Source organism: Notolabrus celidotus, chromosome 20 (assembly GCF_009762535.1).
Source record: "Notolabrus celidotus isolate fNotCel1 chromosome 20, fNotCel1.pri, whole genome shotgun sequence".
Taxonomy (NCBI): Eukaryota; Metazoa; Chordata; class Actinopteri; order Labriformes; family Labridae; genus Notolabrus; species Notolabrus celidotus.
This window is the reverse complement of record NC_048291.1, coordinates 19421092-19447018: the sequence shown is the minus strand read 5'-3', so window position 1 is coordinate 19447018 and position 25927 is coordinate 19421092. Positions and strand designations below refer to the sequence as shown.

Sequence of the window (25927 nt, the reverse complement as noted above, 5' to 3'; positions counted from 1 at the left end):
TTTAAAATGTCCACACAAGCATACTTTTGCCTTTCTAATACCTTTTGGGTGTTTAAACTCTAGTAAGCCAGATTTAGCCATGATTTATTTTGTAAATACACAACAACTTTAGCTTCTCATCCCAAGAAAAAGCTAAGTACAACAAAGAGCCCTAAAACTGCACTGCAAGACAAAACAACTTGTTCAAAAAGACTACAAAGAGGCAGGAGGTTGAACTACGAAGAACCAAAACAACTTCAAAGACGCAGAGATCAAAGATAATTACTTCAGAGGCAGAAGTCAAAACATCTTTCAAGAAATACAAAGAGAATAAAAAACTTTGAATAAATAAAAGTGAACTACAAAGAGGCAGAACAACTGAAATGAAAACAGGCTACAAAGAGACAAAACCACAAAGAAATAAACTACAAAGAGACAAAACAACTGCAAGGAAATGAACCACAAAGAGACAACATCAAAATGAAAATATGATGATGCTGTGCCGTTTGTTAGCATTTTGAATTCTTTTTAGTCTTCAGTGTCTTGCTCTGGGAAAGGAAGGTTATGCGCACTTATTTAGGGTTACAAATAGCAGCCATTTCATAATATAGTTTCATATGAGAATATGTAGAGTAGTTTATATGCAAATTATTTTAAACACTGAATAAACCATATAACCATCCACATAAGACAAGATAAGTTCATTCTCAGCAAGACTCAGGGCTTTAAATGTCAGTCAAATCCCATTTTTCTTTTGCATTTTTCCCCCACTTGTTCAAGTAATTACAGCTCTAGTTTGAATAAAGACAACGGATCCAGGGGAATGCAAACCGTGCAGGCTACATTTTGCATATTTTCGGCTCAGTTTCACACAGATCGGCTAATGAGAAGACCTATTTCTGCGAAGAGCAAATCTAATCCGTCAGCATCACACTGTATGTCCAGATTGGGCCCATTGTCCACTACAGTGTACGGTACTATGAAGCTTATTGTTCTAATTGCTGGCCTGGTTGTGGTATGCGTGGTGGGGATTTGTTGCAAATGTTTGTTTTGACTGCAAGAGTTCTCCATAAACGAAAAACTGAAAAAAAAAAAATGTCTGCAGTGTCTTCTTGTTTATGTGAAGCATTAACCTATCTTAGACTATTAAATTATTCATTTATATAATAATACTATTCAAATATAATAATTATGATATTCAATGTGTTTCTATAGCAGCACAATTATGTGTATTACACAGTCTCACTGTATCTATCAAGGGGTCGTTATTGCCCTCCAGTGGGTTAATCCAGCATTACTATCCAAGCATGTAATGATAAGGAAGCAGAGAACTCAATTCATACCACAACTGTCACAATTTTGTAAAGGAATATGTATATTGAGCAGGTAGTTATGCAAATTAAATTCACAACAGGGTGAGCAATACACGACGTGAAGCACAGGGGTCTTGTCTTACCCTGAAGGGATTCCATTTTCCTTTTTTGTTAAAGCATCTTGAGATAACATTTGTTGTGATTTGGTGCTATATAAATAAAGATTGATAACTACCTGCTCACTATATATATTCCCACTATTAACTTTCTACCAACTATATACAAACAAAATGACAAAAAATGCTGATTTTAAGATTTGTTTTTATACTACTAGAATAAAAGTCCCTTCAATTCCAGGCAACATATTCACATCAGCCTTCTTGTGCGGAAAAATAACATTTAACTCAACATTTCCATTAAAGGTAATGAAAAACAAGGTGAGCGGCAGAATATTTAAGTTGACATTTCTATCCTCATCCAGCTCTACTTCTCTGAGCTTTGCAGTTGACGCCTTTAAATGTACAAGAGGCTAATGTCACAACTCTTAACATTTTCGATACTATCATTACCACTTATGGTTTCATTTACTTACTAATGATCAGGAACTTAAAGATACACTCACCACTTTGGTTGCCTGGATTGCAGGACAGGATGTAGCTCCACTATTCCCAATCAGAGATGGTTGTGGCCTTGTAGCTTCCCAAGAGTGCTCTTACGCATGTGCCCAGTAACTGTCATTAATTCCCAACACTCAAAACCAGCATGAAATGAAATCTAATGTTTTGCCACAGTGTCAAAAGGCAGAGGTGAAATGTGCTGGACCCCCTTCCGCGTGTGTGTGTGTGTGTGATCAGGTTGTTATGGGGTTTAGAAAGAAGTACCTGGTAAAGCTGGGTAGTAACTTTTGCTAGCAAGCAAGTCCTCGGCATCCTGTCTGCTAGCTTGTTGCTAAAGGAGCCTGCCTGTTTGGTGGCACAAAGTGTCAGAATCAGAATTCTGACATTTCCTCATATTAGAGCATTTTAGCATCTTTTAGCTCATTTTTTGGTTTTAATAAAACAACAACAAAAGTTTTGTTTAAGTCTCACCCCTCTTCTTCCTTTAAAGAAGAGGGATGAGCTAAAATGAGCTAAAAGATGCTAAAATGCCTCTAATATGAGGAAATGGAAAACTAACTTTGATTCTCACAGTATTTATATGAGCATTACTGTTATAATTTGATCCAATGCTAGATAAATAATTTAATTTGGTTGGTTTAATTTCAATGTTTAATTTTGATGGTTCCTGCCAGGGTTAGAACTTACAGAAAGAACAGGAACTTTGTGGATGGACCTGTGGCATAAAGATGACTCTTTCACATGACAGCAAATTATTTTTCCTGATATTAACAGGTCACTAGAACTCAGTGGAAATGCAGGCAACACTAGGTTATGGAACATTTTTTTCTATCCCCTGGAACTAAAGGTCCCAGGTACTTTTGGTGGAAACACAGAATGTGTAACAGGATTAAATAGAGGTTAATGTTTAATCAACTGTGAATGAACATCCTCAAATTTGACTAAAATATCCACTGAGACTTCAAAATGAAGTGAACTGATTTTAGTGGTGAAAGGTCAAAGGTCACCAAAACCTAAACCAAAACCTCTGAGAAGACAACCTCCCGTCTCTCTGAACCTCGAGTGCCTGTTTGTCCTGTTGAGGAGATGGTCAGCAACAACAACATGCCGCGTTATGAGAGTTATGACTGACTAATTGCTTGGTGTTTCTAGACATCTCATCTGAATGTACATAACCTCATATTGATTTGCAGTAATACTGATGTTGTTTGGTGCTGAAAACTGTAATGCCTGAGCATGATGTGTTAGGTTAGAATGAATTTGTGACTTTTTTAACATCTAGACTACTGTCTGATAATAAGTTAATTCTCAAGGCCCAGTTGTTCAAGAATGATCTCATCTAATCCAGTTAAAGACGTGTGATCAAAACAAATCTTGAGAACTGTTTGTTCTGCAGAAATTAAAGGATTACAAAGTTGGATTGGATCAGGTCGTCCAGTTTAGGGATACATCCAATTTGTGCTGTTTTAAACCTTTGAGAACAATTGAGGTAACTTTGATCCAAATAATCATTCTTATTATTTTAGTTTTACTATCAGAGGGGGCATGTGCATGCGTGGGTTCTTTCTGGGTACTCTGGCTCCCACAGTCAAAAAACCCAACATGCTCACCAGGTTGATTGGTCACTGTGTGGTCATCATGTAGAATTTACCCAGCCACATTTAATATCAAACATCAAGTATTTAACTAAAAGCAACTGTGTATTTTGGGGCTTTTGGGCCTCCTGAGGACAAAATATGTAGTTTTATTTAGATGACTGACAGTCTTTGGTAGTTTTTAAAAGACTGTGATTGGGAAAGGCTGATCCTACCCTGTTTTTCCTCTGAAAACCTGAAGTCAAAACTGGTTCACCTGATTCCTGAAAACAAAAAGGGGGATTTCCACATTTTCAAACCATTGTAGACAACCTGCTCCCTTGTTCCGTAGGTTCCTCTGAGTCGCTGCTGTAGACGGCCTGCTGCTCTGGACATGCCAATCTCCATTTTCTAAAACTACTACTACTTGTCTCATCACTATCATCTCTCTCTCTTATTCTCCCTCTATCCCTCTTTCCGACCCCAACTCGGTCTAAGCAGATGGCTGTCTAACATGAATCTGGTTCTGCTCGAGGTTTCTGCCTTTTAAAGGAAGTTGTTCCTTGTCGCTGTAACTTGCTAAAGGCTGCAAAATGCTCTGCTCATGGTGGAGTAAGATGAGATAAGATTGAATCCTGTCTGTAAGATGAGACTGGATCTTATGATGTCTTTATTAATATCACAGAGTATGGTCTAGACCTGCTCTGTTTTTAAAGCATCTTGAGATAACATATGTTGTGATTTGGAGCTATACAAATAAAGATTGATTGATGGTTCCTGACATTTCATTTTCCCATCATAGGCTTCCCCATATAATAAAAGAACAAGCTACCTCTCCAGGTTAAGAGCAGCTGCAACAGTAAAGTGCTGCCTACACATTTTTAATGGATCTGATAATGTCAGCAGGACTCTCTCTTAGATGTTTTACTTAACATTGCTGTTTTGCTACAGGGATCAAATTACTTGTCCTTACATTTTACCTGGTCCTCCGCTGTCCCCTTGTAATGACACAGTAATAAACACAGCAAAGAGACATGATACAGTCAAGAACATCCTTTTATTCAATCAAGTAAAGGGGTTGCTCTTTTCAAACTGTTTTTTATTATTATTATGGAAAAGAAACTGTAATTAACACATGCATTTCACCATGGGCTCTGGGGGTGCGTCTGAGGATAGGACACTTGTTTCGAGGGATGAAAAGGAGGAGTAGGAGGAGCACTCGTGGTGAAGGAGTTGAAGGACTGAGTTGAGAGTTCAGCTGACCAGGGGGCTCAGCCTACACATCACTTAACCAGCTACCCTACACGATGTGTTAAAAAGAAAAGAAAAGAAAAAAAAAAAAGCGGACGATTTTGCCACAGGGTGTGACTGGGCTCTTTGAATGGTGCAGGAGACGTCTCCCCTTTTAAGAAACGCAGGCACACACACACACACACACACACACACACACACACACACACACACACACACACACACACACACACACACACACACACACACACACACACACACACACACACACACACACACACACAGAGTCTACCCCCTGCAACCTGCTCATCTTTGATATGGCTTCTCCTGTGATGTGTTCACTTGTCAAGGTTGGATTCATAATACTGCGCTGGCTTCATTGGCTTGATGAAGACAATAAAAGTTGCATATTTGAGTTATATCAGATCAAAATCTCGAATAGGTTGGTTTCTGTGTTGGAATTTGAAAATATTGTTTCTTTCAATCATTATGTTTTTGAAACTGCTTTTGGAACCACACCACTATCGAACACTGTGTAACATCACTCTGATTGTGCTAAATCTGAGCTTTTCAGTCTCTGGTTTGGGGAACCAGTCCGCTTATAAGGTGCTTAAGTCGTTCTCATTGTTTTTTTTTTTATAGCTGGTCTCATTCAACCACTAGAAAGGTGCATAATTAAATGTTTCAATGCAGCGTTTTCCCACCGCCTAAGATACGCAGTAACAATGACCAAAATAAAAAGAATTAAAAAGAAAATCCAAATCAATTATAAAAAAAATAAATAGGTAAAATCAAGAATTACAAACAAACCTGCCTACACCAGCAGGCCTACTGGTCACCTCCTCTCACCACAGTCCAAACCCCAAAAATATCCTGTTAGTGCTTTTCTCCCTTTATCTGAACCAGCCTCCGTGTCCCCAGCACGGCCCAGAGCCCGTTGGTGTAACTTGTTCACTTACATTAGCTGTTGAATGGAGAAGCTGAAGAAGATGGGTATGGTAATACAATGTGAAGCGTACAGACAAGAATAACATGTGAGCTAACTGCATTCTGCTCAGACAAAAAAATCTTAGCGTATTCTTTTTTTTTTTTCTTTTTATAAAACCCCACCGTTCAGAGATAGAGAGAAAGGAGGGGGAGGAAAGAGGGAGAGAGGGTTACGCGGCTACAGACTACTCCAGTGTCCAAGATAGACAGAAGACAAGATACAGAGGAAGAGAAGCAAGACGAAAAAATCTTTTTTTGTGGCTTTTTTATGCTTTTCTTAATTATTCAACAATAAAAAGAGGAACTAAATCACACCAATGTCCTTTAGTACTATGTATACTGCTTTAAAAAGCTCAGAGAAGAGGAAGAGAAAGATATAGAAGCATGAAGGAGGGGACTTTTTTTCTTTTGAGATGGGCACTCAGGATTACAAGATGGAATCTGTGAACAAAAGGCACTTTTTAGGGACAACCTTTAAGATGCTCTGAGTCTAAAACACTACATCACCAAACAAATATTTATAATCATTTACAGTGGGAGGTGGGGATTCAGGGGGGAGGAGGAAGAGGGGAGAGAGGGGGGATGGGTTCACTTGAACTGATGACAGCAGACCAGCTGAGCAGAGAGAGGCCGCTTATTCCCTCTCGCTGGCTTGTACCAAATCCAAACTCTCACCAGACATCATAAATCCGTTACAGTCGTGTTCCTCTGACTATGGGGATCCACAATTTTGCATCTCCCAAACTGGGGAAGATCTTGTCTTTGTCCCACTTCAGGATCATTGATACAGCCTAGGAAAAAACACCTTGTATTTTTGTGTCCCTGTGACTGCTCTGCTATGGTGTAAAGGTTGGGAGGGAAAAATGCCTTTTGTCACAACAGCCTTTTTATACAATGAACCCCTCCCCCCTCGCTAAATACAAAAAGAGAAATAGAATAATGCATGTTTCCTAAAATTTGCTTTTTATGTTAACACTTAATTTTGTTTATTATTTATGTATAATAGAGACTGAATGTACTTTATTCTTTATGAAAGCACCAGTTTTCATAGTGATATATATTTTAAGAGTTGCAAAATTGTTCCTTCAGCCCTCCCACATTCTGAAAACAAATCATTAGAAATTAAGTTTTTTTCTTAAAAAAGTCACAAAAGGAAAAAAATAATAAAAACAATTTCCCCAAACTTACTTACAAAGACTGGGATTATTTTTACTCGCTGTGCTCGTATTTAGAGTCCCAGAGCATGTGGACTTAAACAACAAAAAATGCAGAGGGTTTTCCCTCTTTTCTCGTGACACCCTCAAACAATCGCTAACAAACAAACACAATTCCTCTACCAAGGCATTGCACATGGCTCAATCAACATACATCATTTAGTTTCAAGAACAATACTTCCCATCAAAACAAGAAAGAAAACAACAAAACCTAATTTTTTCATTTTAAATCCTCAACTACATTTTCATCACTGTCTATTTTCAATGTTTCTGTTGTTTTCATCTGCCGTTGATTTTTTTTTCTTTTATGTTGTTTAATGCGAGTGTGGGTTTAGAGGCTGGTACTTGAGCTCTAATCAGCTGTTTTAAAGATGCATCCTATGACTGTGCGATGTACGCCATGCTTCAAAAAATAACTAGACTGCCACAGAGCTTATCTTGCAAAAAAAAAGAAAGTATATATCTATAAATATATATGTGTATTATATATAAAGATGCTTGCGATTATCTAGTGAGCTGTCACTGTTTTTTTTCCCTCTCCTGACATAAATTTTTCACCATTCACTATAGCTTATATGTGAGAAAAAAGAACCTGAATTCATGTTTGACAAATTGCATAATGGGAATACAGAGGCACTTCCATAGATTAGAAAAGAAATCACCTTAGCTGTCGTTAACGTCTTACTCAGTAGAGCTAGTTCTCTCTACAAAGCTGATGAGATGGTCGCCAGTCGGTTGGCCAACTATGTTGTGTTTCCCTGCAGTGAAGAACGTGGCCAGGCAGTCCAGTTATTTTGTGAGGTTGGGTGAGTGGTTTTCAATTTTGACAGGAGATAACTGAATCAGTCAGAAGATGAACGGGCCAATGATGTAAAAATTATTAAAAGCAAAAGGGCTCCTCAGATTGTCTTTTTTAAGACTTCCCTTTGTTTTCAGTCGGGCACAGGGGAAGTGTTTTTATAAGTGTGTGTTTAAGAAGTGGCGATATATGCTCTACTAGAAATGTGTTTCGATCCAGCGACACATCCACTGATTTGAAACACTTCTTGGTGGTCCATCTACTGTTACATAAAAAAACTCACAAGTTGGCTGGCATGATTGTTTTAGTGCAGTTTTGATCATTAAGGGCTCATTGACTCACGAGAGGGGAGTGCTGGTGTGTGCGTTTGTGTGTTTAGGGGTGGGTTTACCATAGCAACTGATATCCTTTACTCGATCCTATGCACCAAGACAAAACAGGGCACATGGGTGATCCTCCTACTGCTAGCCTTAGAGGCCCCTTGCTTGTCTCTCAGAAAAAACAGCCAGATATGTCACATATTCATTTTGCTCCACAGTGTGGCTCCCTCTGCTCTTGGAGCAGCAGCCTGTCTGGGAGTGTAAACAACAGGGTAAACTTTAGGGAGACAGAAAGAAGAGCTAACTCTCTCTTTTACTCTGGGTCCCATCCTCAGCAACCTTCTCTCCTCACTTCTGTTTCTCTTTCGCTCATAAATCACCGCCACCACCACCACCACCGGTCACCAGCTGTACCACGGTGCAAAAGCAGACGTGGTTAGCTTTGTTTTTGTCAAGTAAGTGCTCAGAAAATAAGCTTCCTGTGATTGTCAAACCCTTCATTGTGTGGTACAGTTTATCTGGCACTGGGAACAAACAAACCATGACAAAGTTTGACATTTTTGGGAATAAACAGGATTGCTGTCTTGCTGAGAGTTGAGCAAGAAGATTGATCCAACTCATGCTGAATACAAGCCATCACAAGCAGCAAGTTAGCTTAGCAGAAATACTGGAGATGAGGGCAAACATGGCGTTTAGGTCTTAAGTTGTGTTAAGAAAACCAACCAAAACCGCCTTTTCACTTGAACATGAGCTGTAGAAGATGTTAAATAATATTTAGAAGGGCCTGGTTTGTCAATTTTGTTGCCTCTGCATCTTGCTAAGCTAACCCACACTGCTGCTAGCTGTAGCCTTAATTTTTAACAATCATCTTCTCATCCAACTCTGACTAACAACCTGAACATATCTCCCAAAACGCCTCTCTTTGTTCTGTAAGGTTCTGTGTGTACTACTGGATCAAGGTCAGCTAACCACCTGTCTACGCCGCTATAGCATCCCACCTCCCGCTGTGTTTCTCTTTAAGGTGCTGTCATTCAAATACAAAACAATTACAAAATAGTACAAATCCAAAAAGGAATAAATTCAAATAAGAGAACACACAAGAGATAACAAAATCATTCAGCTAAATTACTAGAGGGCACGGGGGAACTGGTAGCTGCTGTCTCTAGTCAGGAAACTGTCAGTAATGCTGCACTCACACAGGGGTTTTCAGCGTGTGAGTGTGTGTCATGTTTGGATGTCTCTATCAAATAGGTAGCAAGAGTACACTGGGCTTTCTGTTTGCATGTGAAAATAACACGCCACCACCACCTATGAGAACTACAATCTGAAAGGTCTGACTGCGTAACTGTGTGTGTTACCACTTGTACATACTGTGGTCATGGCACAGATTATATCATCTTTTTGTGTGTGAGTCATGTGAGGGTGTGTGAGGGTGTGTGTTTGTGTGTGTGTGTGTGTGTTTGTGTGTGTGTGTGTGTGTGAGAGAATAAGTGGAGGCCAATGAGTTGTCAAACTGAAAAATGGGGGTTGAGGACACACAAGGGCGTTTCCTCTTTAAAACTCTTGATAGACAAGTGTGGTTTACCTCCCATGCCTTGTAGGTAAATAGTGCACATCGTTTAGATTAGTGTTAATTGATTCAGCTTCTAGTGCAACCTTTAATCGACATACGTTTTGGCATGGTCTCTCTGTAGTTAGTAGTAGGATAAGGGGACTTTGTGGAGTCTTTCAGAAGGACAGAAACGAAGGTCAATCCGATTTTTTGGTGATGACAGACATCACAGGAGCATGGACTGCAGCTTTTTAGTGGAAACCAAATTGTGCCTTTTCTTTGATCTGGCTGTGGATTCGTTCTGGTTGAAGCTTTGGAGTGAAAAACGTTAAATCTGTGTTTTTTTTTTGTTTTTTTTGGTTGGACAGTTGATTTTCGTAGCCATTTCTTTACACAACGTGTCCTCACAAAGTAGGAGAAGTCGACCGCTTCCTCTTCCTCAGGTTCCTCCTGTGTTACTGCTGTGTTGTGCTGGTTTCAGGAGAGATGCCTGCTCGCTGCCGTTTGTCCCCTCACCCCTTCTTTTATCCTGGCATCCTCTTGTCCATTCATTCATCTTCCCATTCATCCATCCATCTTTGCTCCAAATGGGTCCTCCCTCTGACTGGGTAAATGAGTCCAGAGTTCCTCTATAAGCATAATGCTGCTGGAATTTTCCTGCATTGCGCGGCTATATTTTGTATCAGGTGAGACGTTCTGTCAGGGTCGGTCGGTGGGTTTGTTGAGGACAGTTTTCATCCTGCGGGCTGTTTCTCTGTTTCTATTTCCGATTGTAAAAGCATTCTAGTTGCTGGTTTGTACACAGATCTTGTCAGAGGAACCAAGACTGAAAGAGAAAAAAAAAGGGAAAGGTTACTGTTACAACCAGTAAAATAAGCGTACATAAGTGAAGCACAACATGAGAGAGAAACACCTCAGATTGTGGTTGAATTAGTCATGCAAAGCCGCAGAAAACTCCAAACTCCTGGGGGAAAACGCTCTGGCATGTCTGTGCCGTTAAACTTAAGACAGTGATTTTGGCGTCTACTAAACCAAGGGTGCTGTTACGAGGTTCTTTGTGAAATAGGGAGGAAATGTGATGGCCGAATCTCCACAGAGGGGATGACACCGAAAACATAGTAAATGTGAACAAAATAAGGATAGAGGCTTTGCTCAAGTCTGCGTCAGAACTCACCACTTGAGGTGTTTCGGGTGCAAGAGTCTGGAGGTTGTTGTTTCTTCATTAAGCAATAGGGATTTCAGAAAACGATTAAGCACAGAGAGCAAGACCTGGGCTGTCATTGGCAGGCTTACACCAATCAGCCACAACATAATGAGTGACCAAAATAGATTCAAGGAAGGAAAACTGGTAAATTTGCAACACTTTCGCTGGTGGCCAAGGCTCAATAGTGCAAATGGGAAGTTGAAGGTTGGCCGATGTAAACTGGAGCTAAAGTTGAACTGAAAAAGTTTATATCTGGTTTGGAGTGTCATCACGTGAGGATCAGAACTGGACAACAGAGCACTAGAAGAAGGTGGTCTGGAGGAACACAACAACAACAAGTGTTGGTCTTCCCCTGATCTTAATCCAATCTAGCATCTGTGGGATGTGCTGGACAAACAAGTCCGATCCATGGAGGCCCCACTTCACAACTTCCAGGAATTAAGGATTGGCTGCTAACATCTTGATGCCAGATACAGCACAGCCAATATTTCAATCTTGACCAAAGTTGTTTTGGAACTTAAGAGAAATATACCAGAAGACACCATGACTGCTGCAAAACTAACCACTCAGTACACCACATTGACTTTTGGCCGTCACAATTCTTCAACAGTGAGTGATGAACAGTGGTCTGGATCACCAGCCCAGCTATTACCATCAATTCTGTCCATTTCTGGAATCGAGTACAGTACATGTTCAAATTGGCAGAGCAGGGAAGGGCTAATAATGGCCAAGCAGCAGCAGGGGGGTAGCAGTCTGGCGCTCCCTGTCACTTGCAGCATCTTCGCATTGGGTTTTCTCCGGCTCAGTGTGAGCAGGGAGCAAAAATGGGTCACCGTCACTGTTGTTGGCTGCCCTGCTTGGCCTGCAGGATCTGGCACTGTGGACTAGTACGCCAACATTCTGCAAGTCAAGCCCTGGAAACTACGCTGAGCCTCCAGGGAAGCAGGCTTTTGTTTTGTTTGACTCTAACAGGTCGCATGAATACCCCCCTTCTGCCTCTTGCACTTCTCGGCTACCCTACTCCCCTGGGCACTGTCCCAGCAGGCCTTGGGCATTGTGACTTCTCCCTTATTAGTTACTCTACTTCTCTCTTTTGCTCTCTTTCTGTGTGCTCTTACAAACAAACACGCACGCACGCACGCACGCACGCACGCACGCACGCACGCACGCACGCACGCACGCACGCACGCACGCACGCACGCACACACACACACACACACACACACACACACACACACACACACACACACACACACAATCCATCTATCTCCCGTGAACACTCTCACTAAACCCTTGGCAGCAGACAGTGACCACCCTCTTTTCTTTCCTGTCGCACCCCCCCAAGCAACCTCTTCTCAAATTCAAGATCAACTAGCTATGACATCATGTCTGGTTGCTGGGGGTAACGAGACGGCTGAGCCGTGACTTCTATAAGGAGTTGATTCTCTGTCGCTCAATTCTCTCCATCTCCTTTCTTTTCCTGCCCACTTAGTACCCTGTTACCCTTCTTCCCCTGGTTGCAGTTGCTAACATTTGCCACTTGAGGGCACACAAAGCCTGCTGTTGTCAACATATCCTGCAGTCGACATATTCATACTTCTGACAGGCTCTTTGTCCGGTAATCAATGTTTTTTTAGAGGACCATTAATCTTTTCCTGTCATATTCTCAGAGACACATGCAAACTATTAATGCTGTGTGTTTTAGTTCTGCCTTGAAAAGGAGAAACCACAATTCAGACATGTCTTTTGTGGTATTGAACATCAATGAGCTGTCAAAGGAAAGAGTATTAAGACACACCAGAAGTATTTAGGTACCTCTGTCCCTACAATTGAAACACCATTTGTCTGAAACTTTTTATTTTAGTTCAGAGAGGAGAAGACTTAAGGATGCTTTATTTAATGGTATTTTCGAGGATATGCAAATTGGCCAAGGTCCGATTCCAAAGTCGACCTGAGAGCAGCCACGTAAACGCTGACAGCTCCAAACAAACGTGATTGTGCTGTAAGCATTTCCTCATGATACTGCTATCTGATTAAATGCTTCGTTCTTTTTCACAGTGTTTCTACCCTTTTGTAAATGTATATATTCCTCTCAAAGAGCACCTTTGAACTTTAGAGCACTACTGACGTTTATCAAACAGAGCCCTGACCTTGACACCATTAAAAATTGGTCAAAGCAGATGGGTGTCTAACAATAGTCTGGCTCTGCTTGAGGTTTCTGCCTGTCAAACGGAAGACCTGCTATGTTTGTAAAAGCGTCTTGAGATAATGTTTGTTGTGATTTGGCGCCATATAAATAAAGTTTGATTGATTGATTGAAATGCAGACATCTCCCATTTTTTAAATGTATAGTTAACCCTCGAAGAGCACTTTTGACAGAACTTTAGAGCACTACAGACATTTATTAATCAGGGCCCTGACCTCAACACCGATAAAAATCTTTAAAAGGGACAAGAACGATGATTACAAGTCAGGTCTTATCGCCCAAAATCAGCACCCTTGTTCACAATAATGGCTGAAAAAAAAGAATCCTAGAAGCAAGGCTCAGAGATCTTATGGAAGGCCTCAAACTGGAGGAGTTCTTCCAGTATGTATACAGTATATGTCGGCCTGTTTAAATTGTGTGTTAAAGTTGTGTACAACAAAAAGTGAATGAAAGTAGAGTCTGAAGTAACAAAGATGACATTACAGTGAAGGCTTAAAATATAAACTGACAGTATGAAATGCCATAATTTAAAAGAAGATGAAATCTTAAGTGAGAGAGACAGGGAGGCGAATAAAAAAATTCGTACAATAAGCATAGGGGTTGGAAAGATCAGGAGTGGGAGAAATGGAGAGGGAGGAAAAGTAAGGGAACAGAGGGCACAGGAACGAGGGAGGAGATCAGCCGGGAAGTTCTCAGATGGTTTCCATATGTTTAGGTGCAGAGTGGAGCTGGCTCCAGGTGGGTGTGGTTGGACACTAATGAGAAAAGTGCTGTGGTAATAGAGGAGGCATACAAACAGTGCAGAGGGCTGATGGGAAGGAATGGAGAAGGTTAAAGAAGGAGAAAGTATACAGCAAAAAAAAGGGAAAGAAATTGAGTGAGGGCTGGGACGGAAAGCTTAAAGAATGAGAAAAAGTGAAGAAAAACAGGTATTTTGGCAAGAGAAGGGAAGGCGAGGAGATGGAGTGAAAGAGGTGATGAGGGAGAATGCCTTCTGCCTGAATGGTAGGCCCCATGTGCGCCAAATAAACAGTTGAGCACATATGGTAAACCACACAGGCACTGTAAAATACAGATGTACAAATGCACACATTGATTCCATTCTGAGGGATGGTGAGAGAGGAAAGCAAACCGAGCAGCAGGTTTCAGGGAGTGAGGGAATAAGAAATATTTTGGCGTGCGTCCACGGGGTTAATACGTTTCCGAAGTTTGATGGCTAATAACAGTCAAAACTGAAAAAGCTCTCTACGCTTACATAAAGATGAACTATCAGTTCACTGTTTCCTAGACTCCTACCTGCGTCTGCTGCGGGATGTTCAGAAAGTTGTTGTCCCGTGATCCGATGCCGACAAACCTGTTGGGAGCTGTGGCGCCTGGCGTGGAGTATGCTAGACAAACAGAAGGGAAGGAAAAGACATCAGTACACACAAAGACATCTGGCCCTTTAACATCCTGTAGAAGCTTAAAGCAATAGTTACAATGCAGCAAACAAGAATTCTCACTTTGAAAAAAAGAAAAAGAAGTAGCATTGTCTTGTGTGTTTGATAGATATGAAAATACTGTTAGGAGGCTGTTAGCTTAGCTTCGCACAAAACTGGCAAAACATCTAGCCTGGCTCAAGCCAATCACAGCAATGTTTAAAGTTCACTAACTATAATGTTGAAAGTTAAAAAAAAAGGTGTAAAATAAATTATCTCTTCATCAAGCCAGGAACTTGTCTGTCTTTAACACAGACAGATAAAAAATGCCAACTGTACCTTTAAAATATGAAAGTAACAGTATACCTACTGCTGTTAATGGGAGTAAAAAAATAACCAAGTGTTGCTATACTACATTGAGGTCATCTGAACTCCACGGAGAAGCCTCACAGAATCTGGAATGCAAATTTAGATCTCCCTGAGTGATTAAATCCTGTTGATAAACTCTGCTGGAAGTGATTGAGGACGCTCTGTCCTGACACAGAGGATCAGTAAGGGACATTTAAAACCCACCGGCATCAAAATCTCTGACAAATTTAGGGCAGTTTAAGATACCCTATGGACTCCAGCATTTCAATCTCACAGAGGGATTCAGGATGCAGTGTGCAGGCTTGTGCATATGTGAGTCTGTTTTGTGTGTGGGTGAGAAAAGGAGAGGACACAGACGAGAGGGACAGAAAGGGAGCGTATCTGAGAATTTCATGTGTATGGACATTTACAGTATACATCCATGTGTTTCTTATAACTGGAATCACAAACAGAAGACATAAAAAAGACTTTGAGACACTGACTGTGGGGAGAACGCAAACACTACACTTGAAGGGAAGCTACAAACAATAAAAGTAAAGTGCTCCATCCAGTGCCCCTCCTATCAACAGTGAGGAAGACAAGTGTGCTGCGAGAGAAGGCGTGCAATTGGCCTGACAGCACCCTTTACCTTTAAAACACAAGCTATTATGCGTCACACAGAATCCAAAACCACCACAAGGATGAATCAATTTTTTGCTCTTATACTGACACAGCCTTTCAGTTACAATGGTTTATGAGCCTCCAAAAACCCACACCAGAACTCCATTATTCTTCAGGGCTGCAAAACAGTAGCCTTTGCTGTATTGTGGTTGCCAGAACAGTAGAAACTGCTGTTTCAGAGCCCAAATGAAGCACTGATTTCTATCTAGCAAAGTCAGAAATAAGAATACTGGAAAGACTCAATATAGCAGTTTCTTGTTAGATTCCATGACTCTCCAAAGGTCTTCAGTTGCAGTAAGTGAAGAAAAGATTTTTATGTTCCTTTCCGTTTTGACTTGTGGCAAAATAGATATGAAAACAGGCTAATCACAAGCATAAAGGGTTAAAACTAAACAGCTTTTGAAATACAATAATAATGGTAAGTAAGATTTTATTCCACCCTTCCAGATAGGGTTTCTGAGTACGAAGTGACAAATAAATATCGGAAAAAGATCATAGATGTGATTTTAAAATTAAGGCTTTTCATGTGTAAGAATGATCTACAGGGGAATAACAGAGGATTCAGAAAGGGAAGACCTTGGTCGGTGAAACATCTTTCACACCAGACAACGCAGAACGTGTTCAACAAGAGGATTCACTCAAACTGATGAGGCCCTAATACAGAACCCTGAGGAGCACCACAAAAGTCCATTATGAAAGATACATCTCATTAGCCCTCTGGCGACCCTGAACTTGCTGAGCTCCATAGTATATGTGGAGTGCACTGGCCCCCACAGCAATCTGAGAGTTAAGGGAGGTGAGATGCTGGATACACAGGAACAATGATTGCACCAAGTTGGAGGAAGATCAATGGCTGGGGTCTGTTCACAGGTGAGGGTTGGGATTTTTCAGATTTGTATTTTTCAGTCTCCACGGGGTCACTTACACGGAGATGCGGGCGAGGTGAGTCCGCCGTCAGGGGGCGTGCTGTTGGGTTTAGAGTCGGGCATAGGGAGGGGCACTGGGCGGGCCACTGGGGGAGGTGGAGGCAGCAAGAAGGAGCCTGGCATTTTGCTCTGGCCGCTCCCGTTTGGCTGCAGACAACACAAACAGGGTCAGGAGGGCGACATGCGACAATTCGCGGACACCGAATGAAAAGAGGACGTAGCTAGGGAGGCCAGGTCCCAAAAAATATCCATGACGGGAGGGAGGGAGGTGGCAGTAGTGGAAGGAGGGAGAGGGGGTAGTGGGAAACAATAACCAAAGGAATGATGTATGTGGACTGGATCGTTTATGGAGGTGTAAAAAATAATAATCACCACAGGATTTGACAAGAAGTGGGAGCTGGAGCTTGAGGTGAAAGGTTCCACAGGGGTGGTCCTTGGTGGGTGGAGGAGATGTAGCGTAGGGTAGTGAGCAAATTATTGACTAGGTTCATCCGGAAAATGGCAAGAAATCAAAACCATGGGAGAATACTTGTCTACACAAGCACAACACCACCAACAGTACCAGCACCAAACAACCAAACTCCAACTAAAATCAGAACAGCTAGAGATGAAAACAGAAACACGATGACACAACACATGACGGGTATGCTTGACTGAAGTGTGCCGTGACTGATTCACTGACGTGCTGATGGTTGTAATTTCTGAGAGGTTGGGTGGAGCAAAAAAATAGATTAAAAAAATAGGATATTAAAAAGGGAGGGAGTAGGAAAGTCAGGGTCTGAAACGGCAAACGGCAAAATGACATTGACAAGACAATACAAAGATTTGTAGACCAACTGGATAAACAAATGTTAGTGTGTCTGCTTCTAGTGTGTTGCTTTGGGGTGTTTGTGTGTAGTTCATTATTCTGTATACAGACATTCAACACCACAAGAATCAGCTTCTGGCATGCACTGTCCACTACATTATAATGACATATTTACAAATTTGAGATTTCCATAGCCATGTGGTTAATATAATCTTGTGTTTTTGGAGTGGGTCAGTGTTGCTATTCTCTTGCCATTTATACAATACATAAACAAGCACTAACAACTAAATAATCCAAATACCTTTTTTGGGAATTCATGTATGTACAGTGAAATGAAAATTATCTTTAGTACCCTTAAGAATGAATGAATTTCTTAGAAAAAAAGCTTTTTTATTCAAAAACTCAAAGTGCAATAACTAAATGTAATCAAAATAGATTAACTTCAGTTTGTTGAAATTTTCAAAAATCCAAGCCCTTTGAAAATAAACTATTTGTTTGGTCTGAAGTAAATGATAAAGAAAAAAATTGATGGTGGTAATCAACTTTTTTTTAAGGTTAGGCCACTACTTTTTTTTCTCACATTTTTTTCATCTAGACAGAATTCCAACTTCAATGTTAGATTTCTAATTGTACAGATCATTTTGAGAAAAAAAGTCTTAGAATTCAGGGAAAAAAAAATCTGATTTTTTAAAGATTAAAGCCAGAACTCAGACTGTTATTTCAGAATTCAGGAAAAAAATCTGATTCTGGGACTTTTTTTCTCAATTTTTTTTTGTAAAATCAGAATTCTAAGATTGATGTCAGAATTTTTTTTGATTAAAGTCAGAATTCTAACGAAAATCTAATTTCTGGTTTTAATCTCAAAATACGGAGAAAAAAGTTAGAAATCTCAGAATAAAGACCAAATTCTGAAAAAAAGTCAGAATTTATATTTTAATATCTGAATTCTGAGAAATAAAGCCACATTTCAGGCTTTCACCCCAAAAACTGAGATTCAAGTCATAATTCTAACTTTTAATCTCAGAATTCTAAGAAAAATGTCAGAATTTTTAGATTAAAATGAGAAATATGAGAAAAAGATCTGAATTTTACATTATTTTCTCAGAAATATGAGACTGAAGTCAGAATTATGACCTTAATTTTTTTTTTTAAATGTCAGAGTGTTTTTGCTTACTTTTGTAACCTCCAAATACCTTTTTTCAGTGGCCTTTATCCCCTTCTGTAGTCTTACAAAAACATAGTTATAATGGTGTCCAAAATTTTGCATATAGAGGCATTTTTTAACTAATGCACTTCTGTTGTTTTCTGCATATAGTGGTCTTGTGAATTGCTGTAATTGTTTTAAGGTTCATACGCTACTACTTAAAAAAATATTTCAATATTCTGAACTACTAATGCAAACCAGCTGTAGGATCTGACACATCTGAGTTTTCTTTATAAATATATAAAGTTAGCACTTTTTTCCCTTTCTGGCAGCAGGCCTTACCTGTCCAGCGGCCTGCCCCGAGCCATCAGCACAGACAAACTGCACAAATTCCTTCAGGGGATCCTGTCCAGGGTGGTGGTGGTAGCGGATGGTTGGGTGGGTGAAGTAGGGGCTAGACTGCTGGATGATGGAAGGAGATGGGAAGTGCAGGGCCGAAGCTGAAGCACGGGGACTCCCTGCCAACAGAGACATTAGTATTAGAGAAAGACAAGTGGAGACGGATACAGAGAAAAAGCGAAAGGGAGACATAAACAACAAGTTACTACACAGCTTCACAGTTGGGTGAAATGCATTAAGTGATAAACACATGATTGCAGGAATAACACATCGCAAACCGGGAACGATAACGCTCATATCTGGTTTTAACACCCAGCACATGAAAGGAAAGCTGTATTCCTAAGAAACGCAAGTTTCAAGTTAATAGCAAATGAGCGTTGCTCATAATGTTTTATGATCACTCCAGTAAATCTATAGTTTTATGGAACAGATTTACACACACATGCATTGCATTCATTGCATTGCATTCATATGTGCACACTCACATAGACTATATAACAATATTCAGAGTTGAACACAGACAAACACTACACAAACCTGAGTACACACAAGTTGCAGAGACTCACATATTAAACCAGATTCAAAATGTTTGTGGAAAGAGAATTCATAAAGATCTTTGAGCACTGTCTTAAAATTAGTTTGTGTGATTCATTGGTGCAGACAAAGTTTGGAATTGACAGACGATGAACAGAACTTATCAGCATGTTCACACTGAATGTCCAAGCTGATGTTTTTCTAGTGAAGAGCTATGGAGCCTCGTATCTGGTTCTATATGTGTAAGTGTATGTTTTGTACGTGTGCATGACAGGTGTAGGGATGCTAAACATATTAGCAGTTGGCTGCTTACAAGCTTATAGGCAAGGCATTCCTTTAATTGTTCTAAATGGATAGAGGAAAATAAAGGGACTCACACAAAGCAGGGCTGAATATATGTGTAAGGTATAAGAGGGAGCAGTTGGTTGAACCCAAACACAAAGCCCTCTCTGTCAGACCTATATCCATTACTAAATCTCCTTGATTTGTCTTAGAAGCCTGTTCTCTTAGCTGTGCCAGTCTGACACCCACCCCATCTCATCTCATCCAGGGCCCCCAGCTGCCCATGTTGGGCTGCCAACACTCTGTGGTGCTTGAATCTTATACATTGTGTGTGTGTGAGTGTTCTTCATGAGGGTGCCAAACCCACAGCGTTACCCCCCATACAGGGCCCTATGCCTCAGAGCTAAGCAACACCCTGCTCCCCTGCCAGGCTGCCTGCTTCCCAGTGGAGCTGTCTCCCTGCTTCTATTAGCCCCCTTCTAATCCCATTAGATAATGGAGGAAGGCCAAACACTATGGGGGTATTGGGGGTGGGCAGGATCAGGGGAATCCCTACACCTCTACCCTTTCCCTTTAGAGCAGTGGTTCCCAACCTTTTTTTGTCTGGTGCGCCCCTAAAACCCTGTCAGATGAGTTCAAGTAGTCTTTAATGAACACCAATGAAAAAGCCCTAAATGTGTTCACTTGAATTATTTTGAAAGTGAAAGTAACCCAAATCTTTACCAATTTTTGTTGTTGTTTTTTTTGCTATCATTTTTGAGTTTTGCTAATGTTTTCTGAAGATTTAGTACCGTTAGCTAACTTACCAGATATTTAGCCATTAAATGTTAGCTAACTTTGCAGACAGTAGATAACTTCCAGCTAATCTGTTCTTAAAATTAGAAGACACTCTAAGCGTAAATTTAAAAACATTTATAATTTTTACCCCAATATTCCACACATTTAGCTCATTTTAGCTAGCTTTTTCAACCATGTATTACTTTTATAAATAAGTCAGAATATTTAAAATATTTCAACATTTACTTTAGACTTACTTTCTCACCTATTTAGCTGTTAATTTGGCAAATTATATGAAACTATTGCTAAATTATTTTGACCTTTTTTGCAATTATTTGTTGTCTCATGACATCTTTGCTCTCTTGCTAGTTTTATACATTTCTAACCACATCATACAGTATCAAAGTGTTAGTAAGAAGGTGTTGAGATTGGTTCTGTCAGTTGAAGTCGAAATGTTCTCTCTGGGCCTTGACTGTCTTTGCATGTCATCCATGTGATTGACGCGCCATCTGGGAAGACGCCTGTATGTGGTTAGAGGGAAATCCCTAACACTGCCACTCCTGGCAGCTTCCCCTAGCAAGCTCCGAAACCCAACTTCTTCAACCCCCAATCATTTAGAATGTTGTCATCCACAAAGCGGAAGGAACACAATTGCTAATGATGCGGTAAGAACGTTCACGCCAGTATTGCTACAGCTACAGGTTGTGCGTGTTAGAGATTGTGTAACAAATAAAGAAATTCCAACTTCTTGAGTACTGTATTCATGTTAGCACTAGCATGAATGTGTGTGTATGTGTGTTTGGAGCTTAGATTATCTTGGGTATCTCAAAAAGCATAGGATCCATCAACATCCACAGAGGAGGGTTTAATGGCATGGAGGTCAACCTCATTGCTTCACATCTGCTTGGTGGCTTAGAAAATTCTTTTGATGTTACCGAGCTAAAGAACTAAAGCACATGGGTATTACCTCAAGTGAGCTCCTTGCCTGGGTAATTTTACGGACTTGCACTTTTCAAAAAGCACAGACCTCTTCAATCTGTGCCATGGTGATAAAATTAAGAAGAGGGTGATTTACTGCTGGAGCCCCTTTGGCTATGTTAGATATCTGATATTATCATGACCTGCTTGTTTCAGCCTGGTGGAGGATCAAGCTGGTACGCACAGCAACTCACACCCAGGCTCCATTTTCTGCCTTTGGCAGTATGAAAAAAGGCACCAATTGAGATTAATGTGGAGTTCTTAAATTCTCTGGAAGGGCAAGTAAATAAGAAATTGAAGACTGAGGATAAAGAACAGTTAAATGTAGAAAAACATGGCCTGAATGTTCTGGCTGCAGGGGCGAAGAATCTTTGAGGCTGTGCTCCTTCACTCAGTGTGTGATGTAACACACAAATTAAGGGAAATTTACCAGCTTAATGTGGCATCATTATCAACCCCAAGGTTGTGACACAGCAACCCTGTTAAAGACCTCAAGGCGCTGATTCCATCAGTTGATAATGTGCTCTAGTGAAGAGTGAACATGGAGATCTGGTGTGTCAAGGTCTACTTTCCAACTGATAATGCAGCCTGATGAAAGAACTGAAAGTTTCAGGCCTCCAGTGTTGAGGAAGTGTGTGTGTATGAAGCATTAAAACTTTATCTTTGTACTGGTACTGCCACCTTTTTAAAACTTACCAACTTAAGCTTGTAATGCAGGTTTAGAGATTAATTTCTAGTCTTAAGCCCATGCTCAAGCTCCTGTTTAATGTCTACATCAATCAGGGTCATTTTATTCATGTTAAGTTGATTTAATGCAATACTGATGCACAAATCCATGTCATGAAATGTCATCACTTTAGGGTCTTTTGAATGTAATTTATTTGTGGAATATCAACAATCTGATAACTTTGAGTTTTATGGTTTTATACATTCTGCACTTGAGGTTACTTTTGTGTCATAACATAAAATGTTATGATGTCTGAAGGAGTATTAATCCATCCAAGCTTGTACATTGTGCAATTTAAGGTCTCATTTTTTTGAAAACTTGACAAGTTTAAGAAACTTTTAGTTTCATGAAACATTACCAAAAAAAAGGTCAGAAGTCCATGACTCAATCAATTACCTGTAAAGTACAAAATTCAAGTGTCCATTACATTGTTAGCAAAGAAATGCCAAAATAAGAACATCTTTTCTTGAAATCAAATGAAAAGATGCGACAGAAAAGGCAGCAGCAGCCCACAGCCTGGTTCTTCCACTTTAAGAGCAACAAAGTGATTTACAGGGATGATATCTAAAGTTGAAAGACCAGCAACCATCCACCAGACAGACCCAGAAAAGTCACCGCACCCAGACTCCAAAAAAGCTCCACCAGTTTGACCTGCACCCTACAGGATCACACCAGGCAGAGGTGCCCGCCTGCTAATTCCCAGCCACTCTCATCTCCCAAAGACAATGCTCCCACCTCTGCGCCCAGGGGTTGAGGGGGGTTGGGGTGGGTCCCTGAAGAGGTGGGTAGGAGGAGATGGTGAGGGTTGGGGGAGGAGAGGGTAGGGCGATCAGGGGGGAATCGGGAGCTGGGTTGGTCTCACCTGGTCTCACTCCCGCCAGCATTGGCAGTGGGTGGTGGGTGAACGCCATGCGGGGGGACCTCGTCTGGGAGGACAGGGCGCTGAAATCGAATTTCCCCGGCTTCTTAAGAGAACTAGGCGATGAGAGTCCTGGCAAAAAGGGGATCAACAAAATGGCAGAACAGAGACGAGGTTTTAATCAAACATGGCTGCTTTTCTTACTTCGACCCTACTCAATAAAAAGATTAAATATGTCAATATATAAACTTATCATTTTTAATGTTGATTGCAAGAATCAAATGATTATGATTGACTGAAATCAATGGACTGATCAATTGATTCATTCATTGATTTGTTGATCGTCTTAACATACAGATGGGTCCTCACAATCTGTCTGTCAAATACTCTGCGTACAGACAGTGGGCTGTACCATGTCCTTCAGATTGAGGGGGGTGGTGGGGGGAGGTTGAGGGCAGGGGTCCGGTGAGAGGCCATGTTTTTTAAGCAGCAAAGGTTCGGGGGGGGGGGGGGGGGGGGGGGGGGGTGACGGGAAGAGGATGAGGCTAGGGGATAGTGTCAGGAGAGAGGGGAGCTGGGAAATGCCATAGCGGTCCAACTATGGTCACCACTGAAGTGTAAACTGACAACACAAGCAAAGTCCTGCGTACTGGGCAAACCAGTCAAACAATATAAACTACTTTTTTATATCATGTGTATTTTTTCTTATTTTTGGTGATCTGACAAATCCCAAACCACAACAAATAGACAACTTGAACTTGTCTGGATGACTCTTCATAATGAGTGAAAGCCTGAATAGCCTCATATGTAGGGCACACTTTGCTTTTTTGAGTCGAGCCCTGCATGAATTATGCTACTGCATAAAGCCGCAGAAGCCATAACATGCATCAACAGACCCTCTGATGTAGTGCCCTTCTGCTTATCTAACAGACAGGTATTTATATTACTGCCTGAAGACGCAGAATATTTCATATAGAAGTGCTTCCTGAACACTCACACACACGTATTCACAAGCTTTACAGGCTGGGTGGCGGGCACCGGGCAGACCGCCAGTATACGCTGGAAGGGAAAGCAGCAGAAAGATGGACGGGTTTAAGCAGGAGAGGAGTGCTGACGGTATAGCCGACACACATAGGCAAACATATTAAAGTGTCTCCCTCTGTTATTAATGTCGGCTGAGGCTATGGACTGCATGAAATATCCCTCAGTTTGGTAAAAACAGGCACACTAAGTACAGACCAGACTCACCAGCGGACCAGAAACATGGCCAAAAGTGTGAGAGCTACAGATAAAAGAGGCTCTCTTCTGTGATCAAGGCCTTGTGTGGTGAGCACTGAGGGATTTTATTTTGATATATGGTAATCCAAAGGCACAATTTAGACTTCAGGGTTTGAGGAGCAGCGCCAAATGGTGTATTTGACCTCTGCCGGGAACCACAATGTTGGATATGTGCAGAAATAAAACTCTGGAAGAAACAATCCATAAAACAGAGAATAACGAGGAAGTAAAAGTATTGAAGAGTACATCAGTGTGGACACAGACCTCATTACTTTTCTTTAGAGTATACTGTAGTCATGTTTGTTTGCCCCAGGTTTGGTTGAAAGAATACAGTGATGAACAACCACAGCAAGCAAGAGCCCAATAAACTACTAAATGACACAATTTTCACACATATAAAACAAACACACTCAAATAAAGACGTGGGTAATTTCAACACTGCCCCAAGAGATGTGGAAATAGATTTTATGAGCTAACATATAAAGTCTAACAGCGCAGATTTTTGAAAAGCTTTTTTTTTAATGCAACGCTGGGAAATGTTTTATCACTATTTACCCATAATGCTCAAGGCTGCATGGGCACAGCTGTGCTTGTGTGGGCTCTGATAAGTATAGAGAAAGGTGGGCGCCTACTTTCAGCTATGCACATCATGTGACACATATATGTGGGAGGATTGCATACAATAAGCAGGCTGGTTTGAATTTGATTCACATGTAGAGCTATGAAATACGAGACAGCACGTTAGCAAAAAAACTAAGATTTGCTCACAGACATGTAGAGCAGTCCTAGAGCCTACTAGGTTCAGAGTGTAAATATGTATGTTTTAACAAGGTTATTCATTATTTTGTTGAACAATCATGTCATGTTTATGGCTGATTTTATGCGCATTTAATAAAGAACATAAAAAAAGATACACCTCGTCAACTTATTGCACGGATACACCATGACTCAGTCAACGAGCGCAGAGACACACATTAAGTACACTGCCAGAGACAAACTACACATGGGAAGGGGATCACAAATATACCAGTCAAATTTTGGCGCCAGAGCCAGAGGGGTTGCGATTATTATCAAGGAAAATGTGTTGTTTGATCATGTGTGTACAGTCAGGGATCCAAATGGCAGATTTATAATTGTATCAGGGACTCTTGAACGAGTCCCTGTCACATTGATTAGCGTGTACGGTCCAAATTTTGATGACCCGTCATTTTTTCAGTCAGTTTTGAGTAGAATTCCTGATGTCGGAGACACGAACATTATAATGGGAGGGGATTTCAACTGTACAATCGATGTCTTACTTGATAAACAATCATCAAGGCCATCTGTGAACAGTAAATGTAGTGTTGAGTTAAAAAATGCGATGCACAATTTAAACCTAGTCGACATATGGAGGCTACTTAACCCTACCACCAGAGATTACTCTTTCTTTTCTCCTGTTCACAAATCCTACTCGAGAATAGATTTCATACTTTTAGACTGTAAACTGATCCCAAGTGTTGTAACTACACAATATAACAATATTTTGATGAGCGATCACGCTCCCATGTCACTTGACATTAGATTTAACAACTGTAGAGGTGAGCGCACCTGGAGATTTGACAACACAATTCTAAAGGAGAAGAGTTTTTTAAATTACATGTCGGTGAAGCTGCCTGAAATTATAGCTGCAAATGATACAGGAGATGTAGATGATTCAATACTGTGGGAATCCATCAAAGCAGTGCTTAGAGGCTCCATCATGTCATATGTAGC

The 25927-nt window shown here is 40.7% G+C and overlaps 1 protein-coding gene across 8 annotated transcripts in view; it reads right to left on the bottom strand.

The window, feature by feature from the left end:
- Nucleotides 1-4521: 4521 nt before the first annotated feature.
- The window catches only part of nfixb (nuclear factor I/Xb), a 177111-nt gene continuing 155705 nt past the window's right edge, over nucleotides 4522-25927 (bottom strand). For 3 of the 8 annotated variants that reach the window (XM_034711867.1, XM_034711868.1, XM_034711873.1), the window contains 4 exons: nucleotides 22901-23029; nucleotides 18684-18859; nucleotides 14313-14404; nucleotides 4522-10432 (listed from right to left, as the gene is read on the bottom strand). In XM_034711867.1, the coding sequence (XP_034567758.1) occupies nucleotides 14333-14404; nucleotides 18684-18859; nucleotides 22901-23029 (377 nt within the window). In that variant the 3' untranslated portion in view covers nucleotides 4522-10432; nucleotides 14313-14332. Of the gene's footprint in view, nucleotides 10433-14312; nucleotides 14405-16388; nucleotides 16537-18683; nucleotides 18860-22900; nucleotides 23030-25927 lie in introns of all 8 variants that reach the window. The other 5 variants (XM_034711870.1, XM_034711875.1, XM_034711874.1 and 2 more) reach the window with 3 other exon arrangements.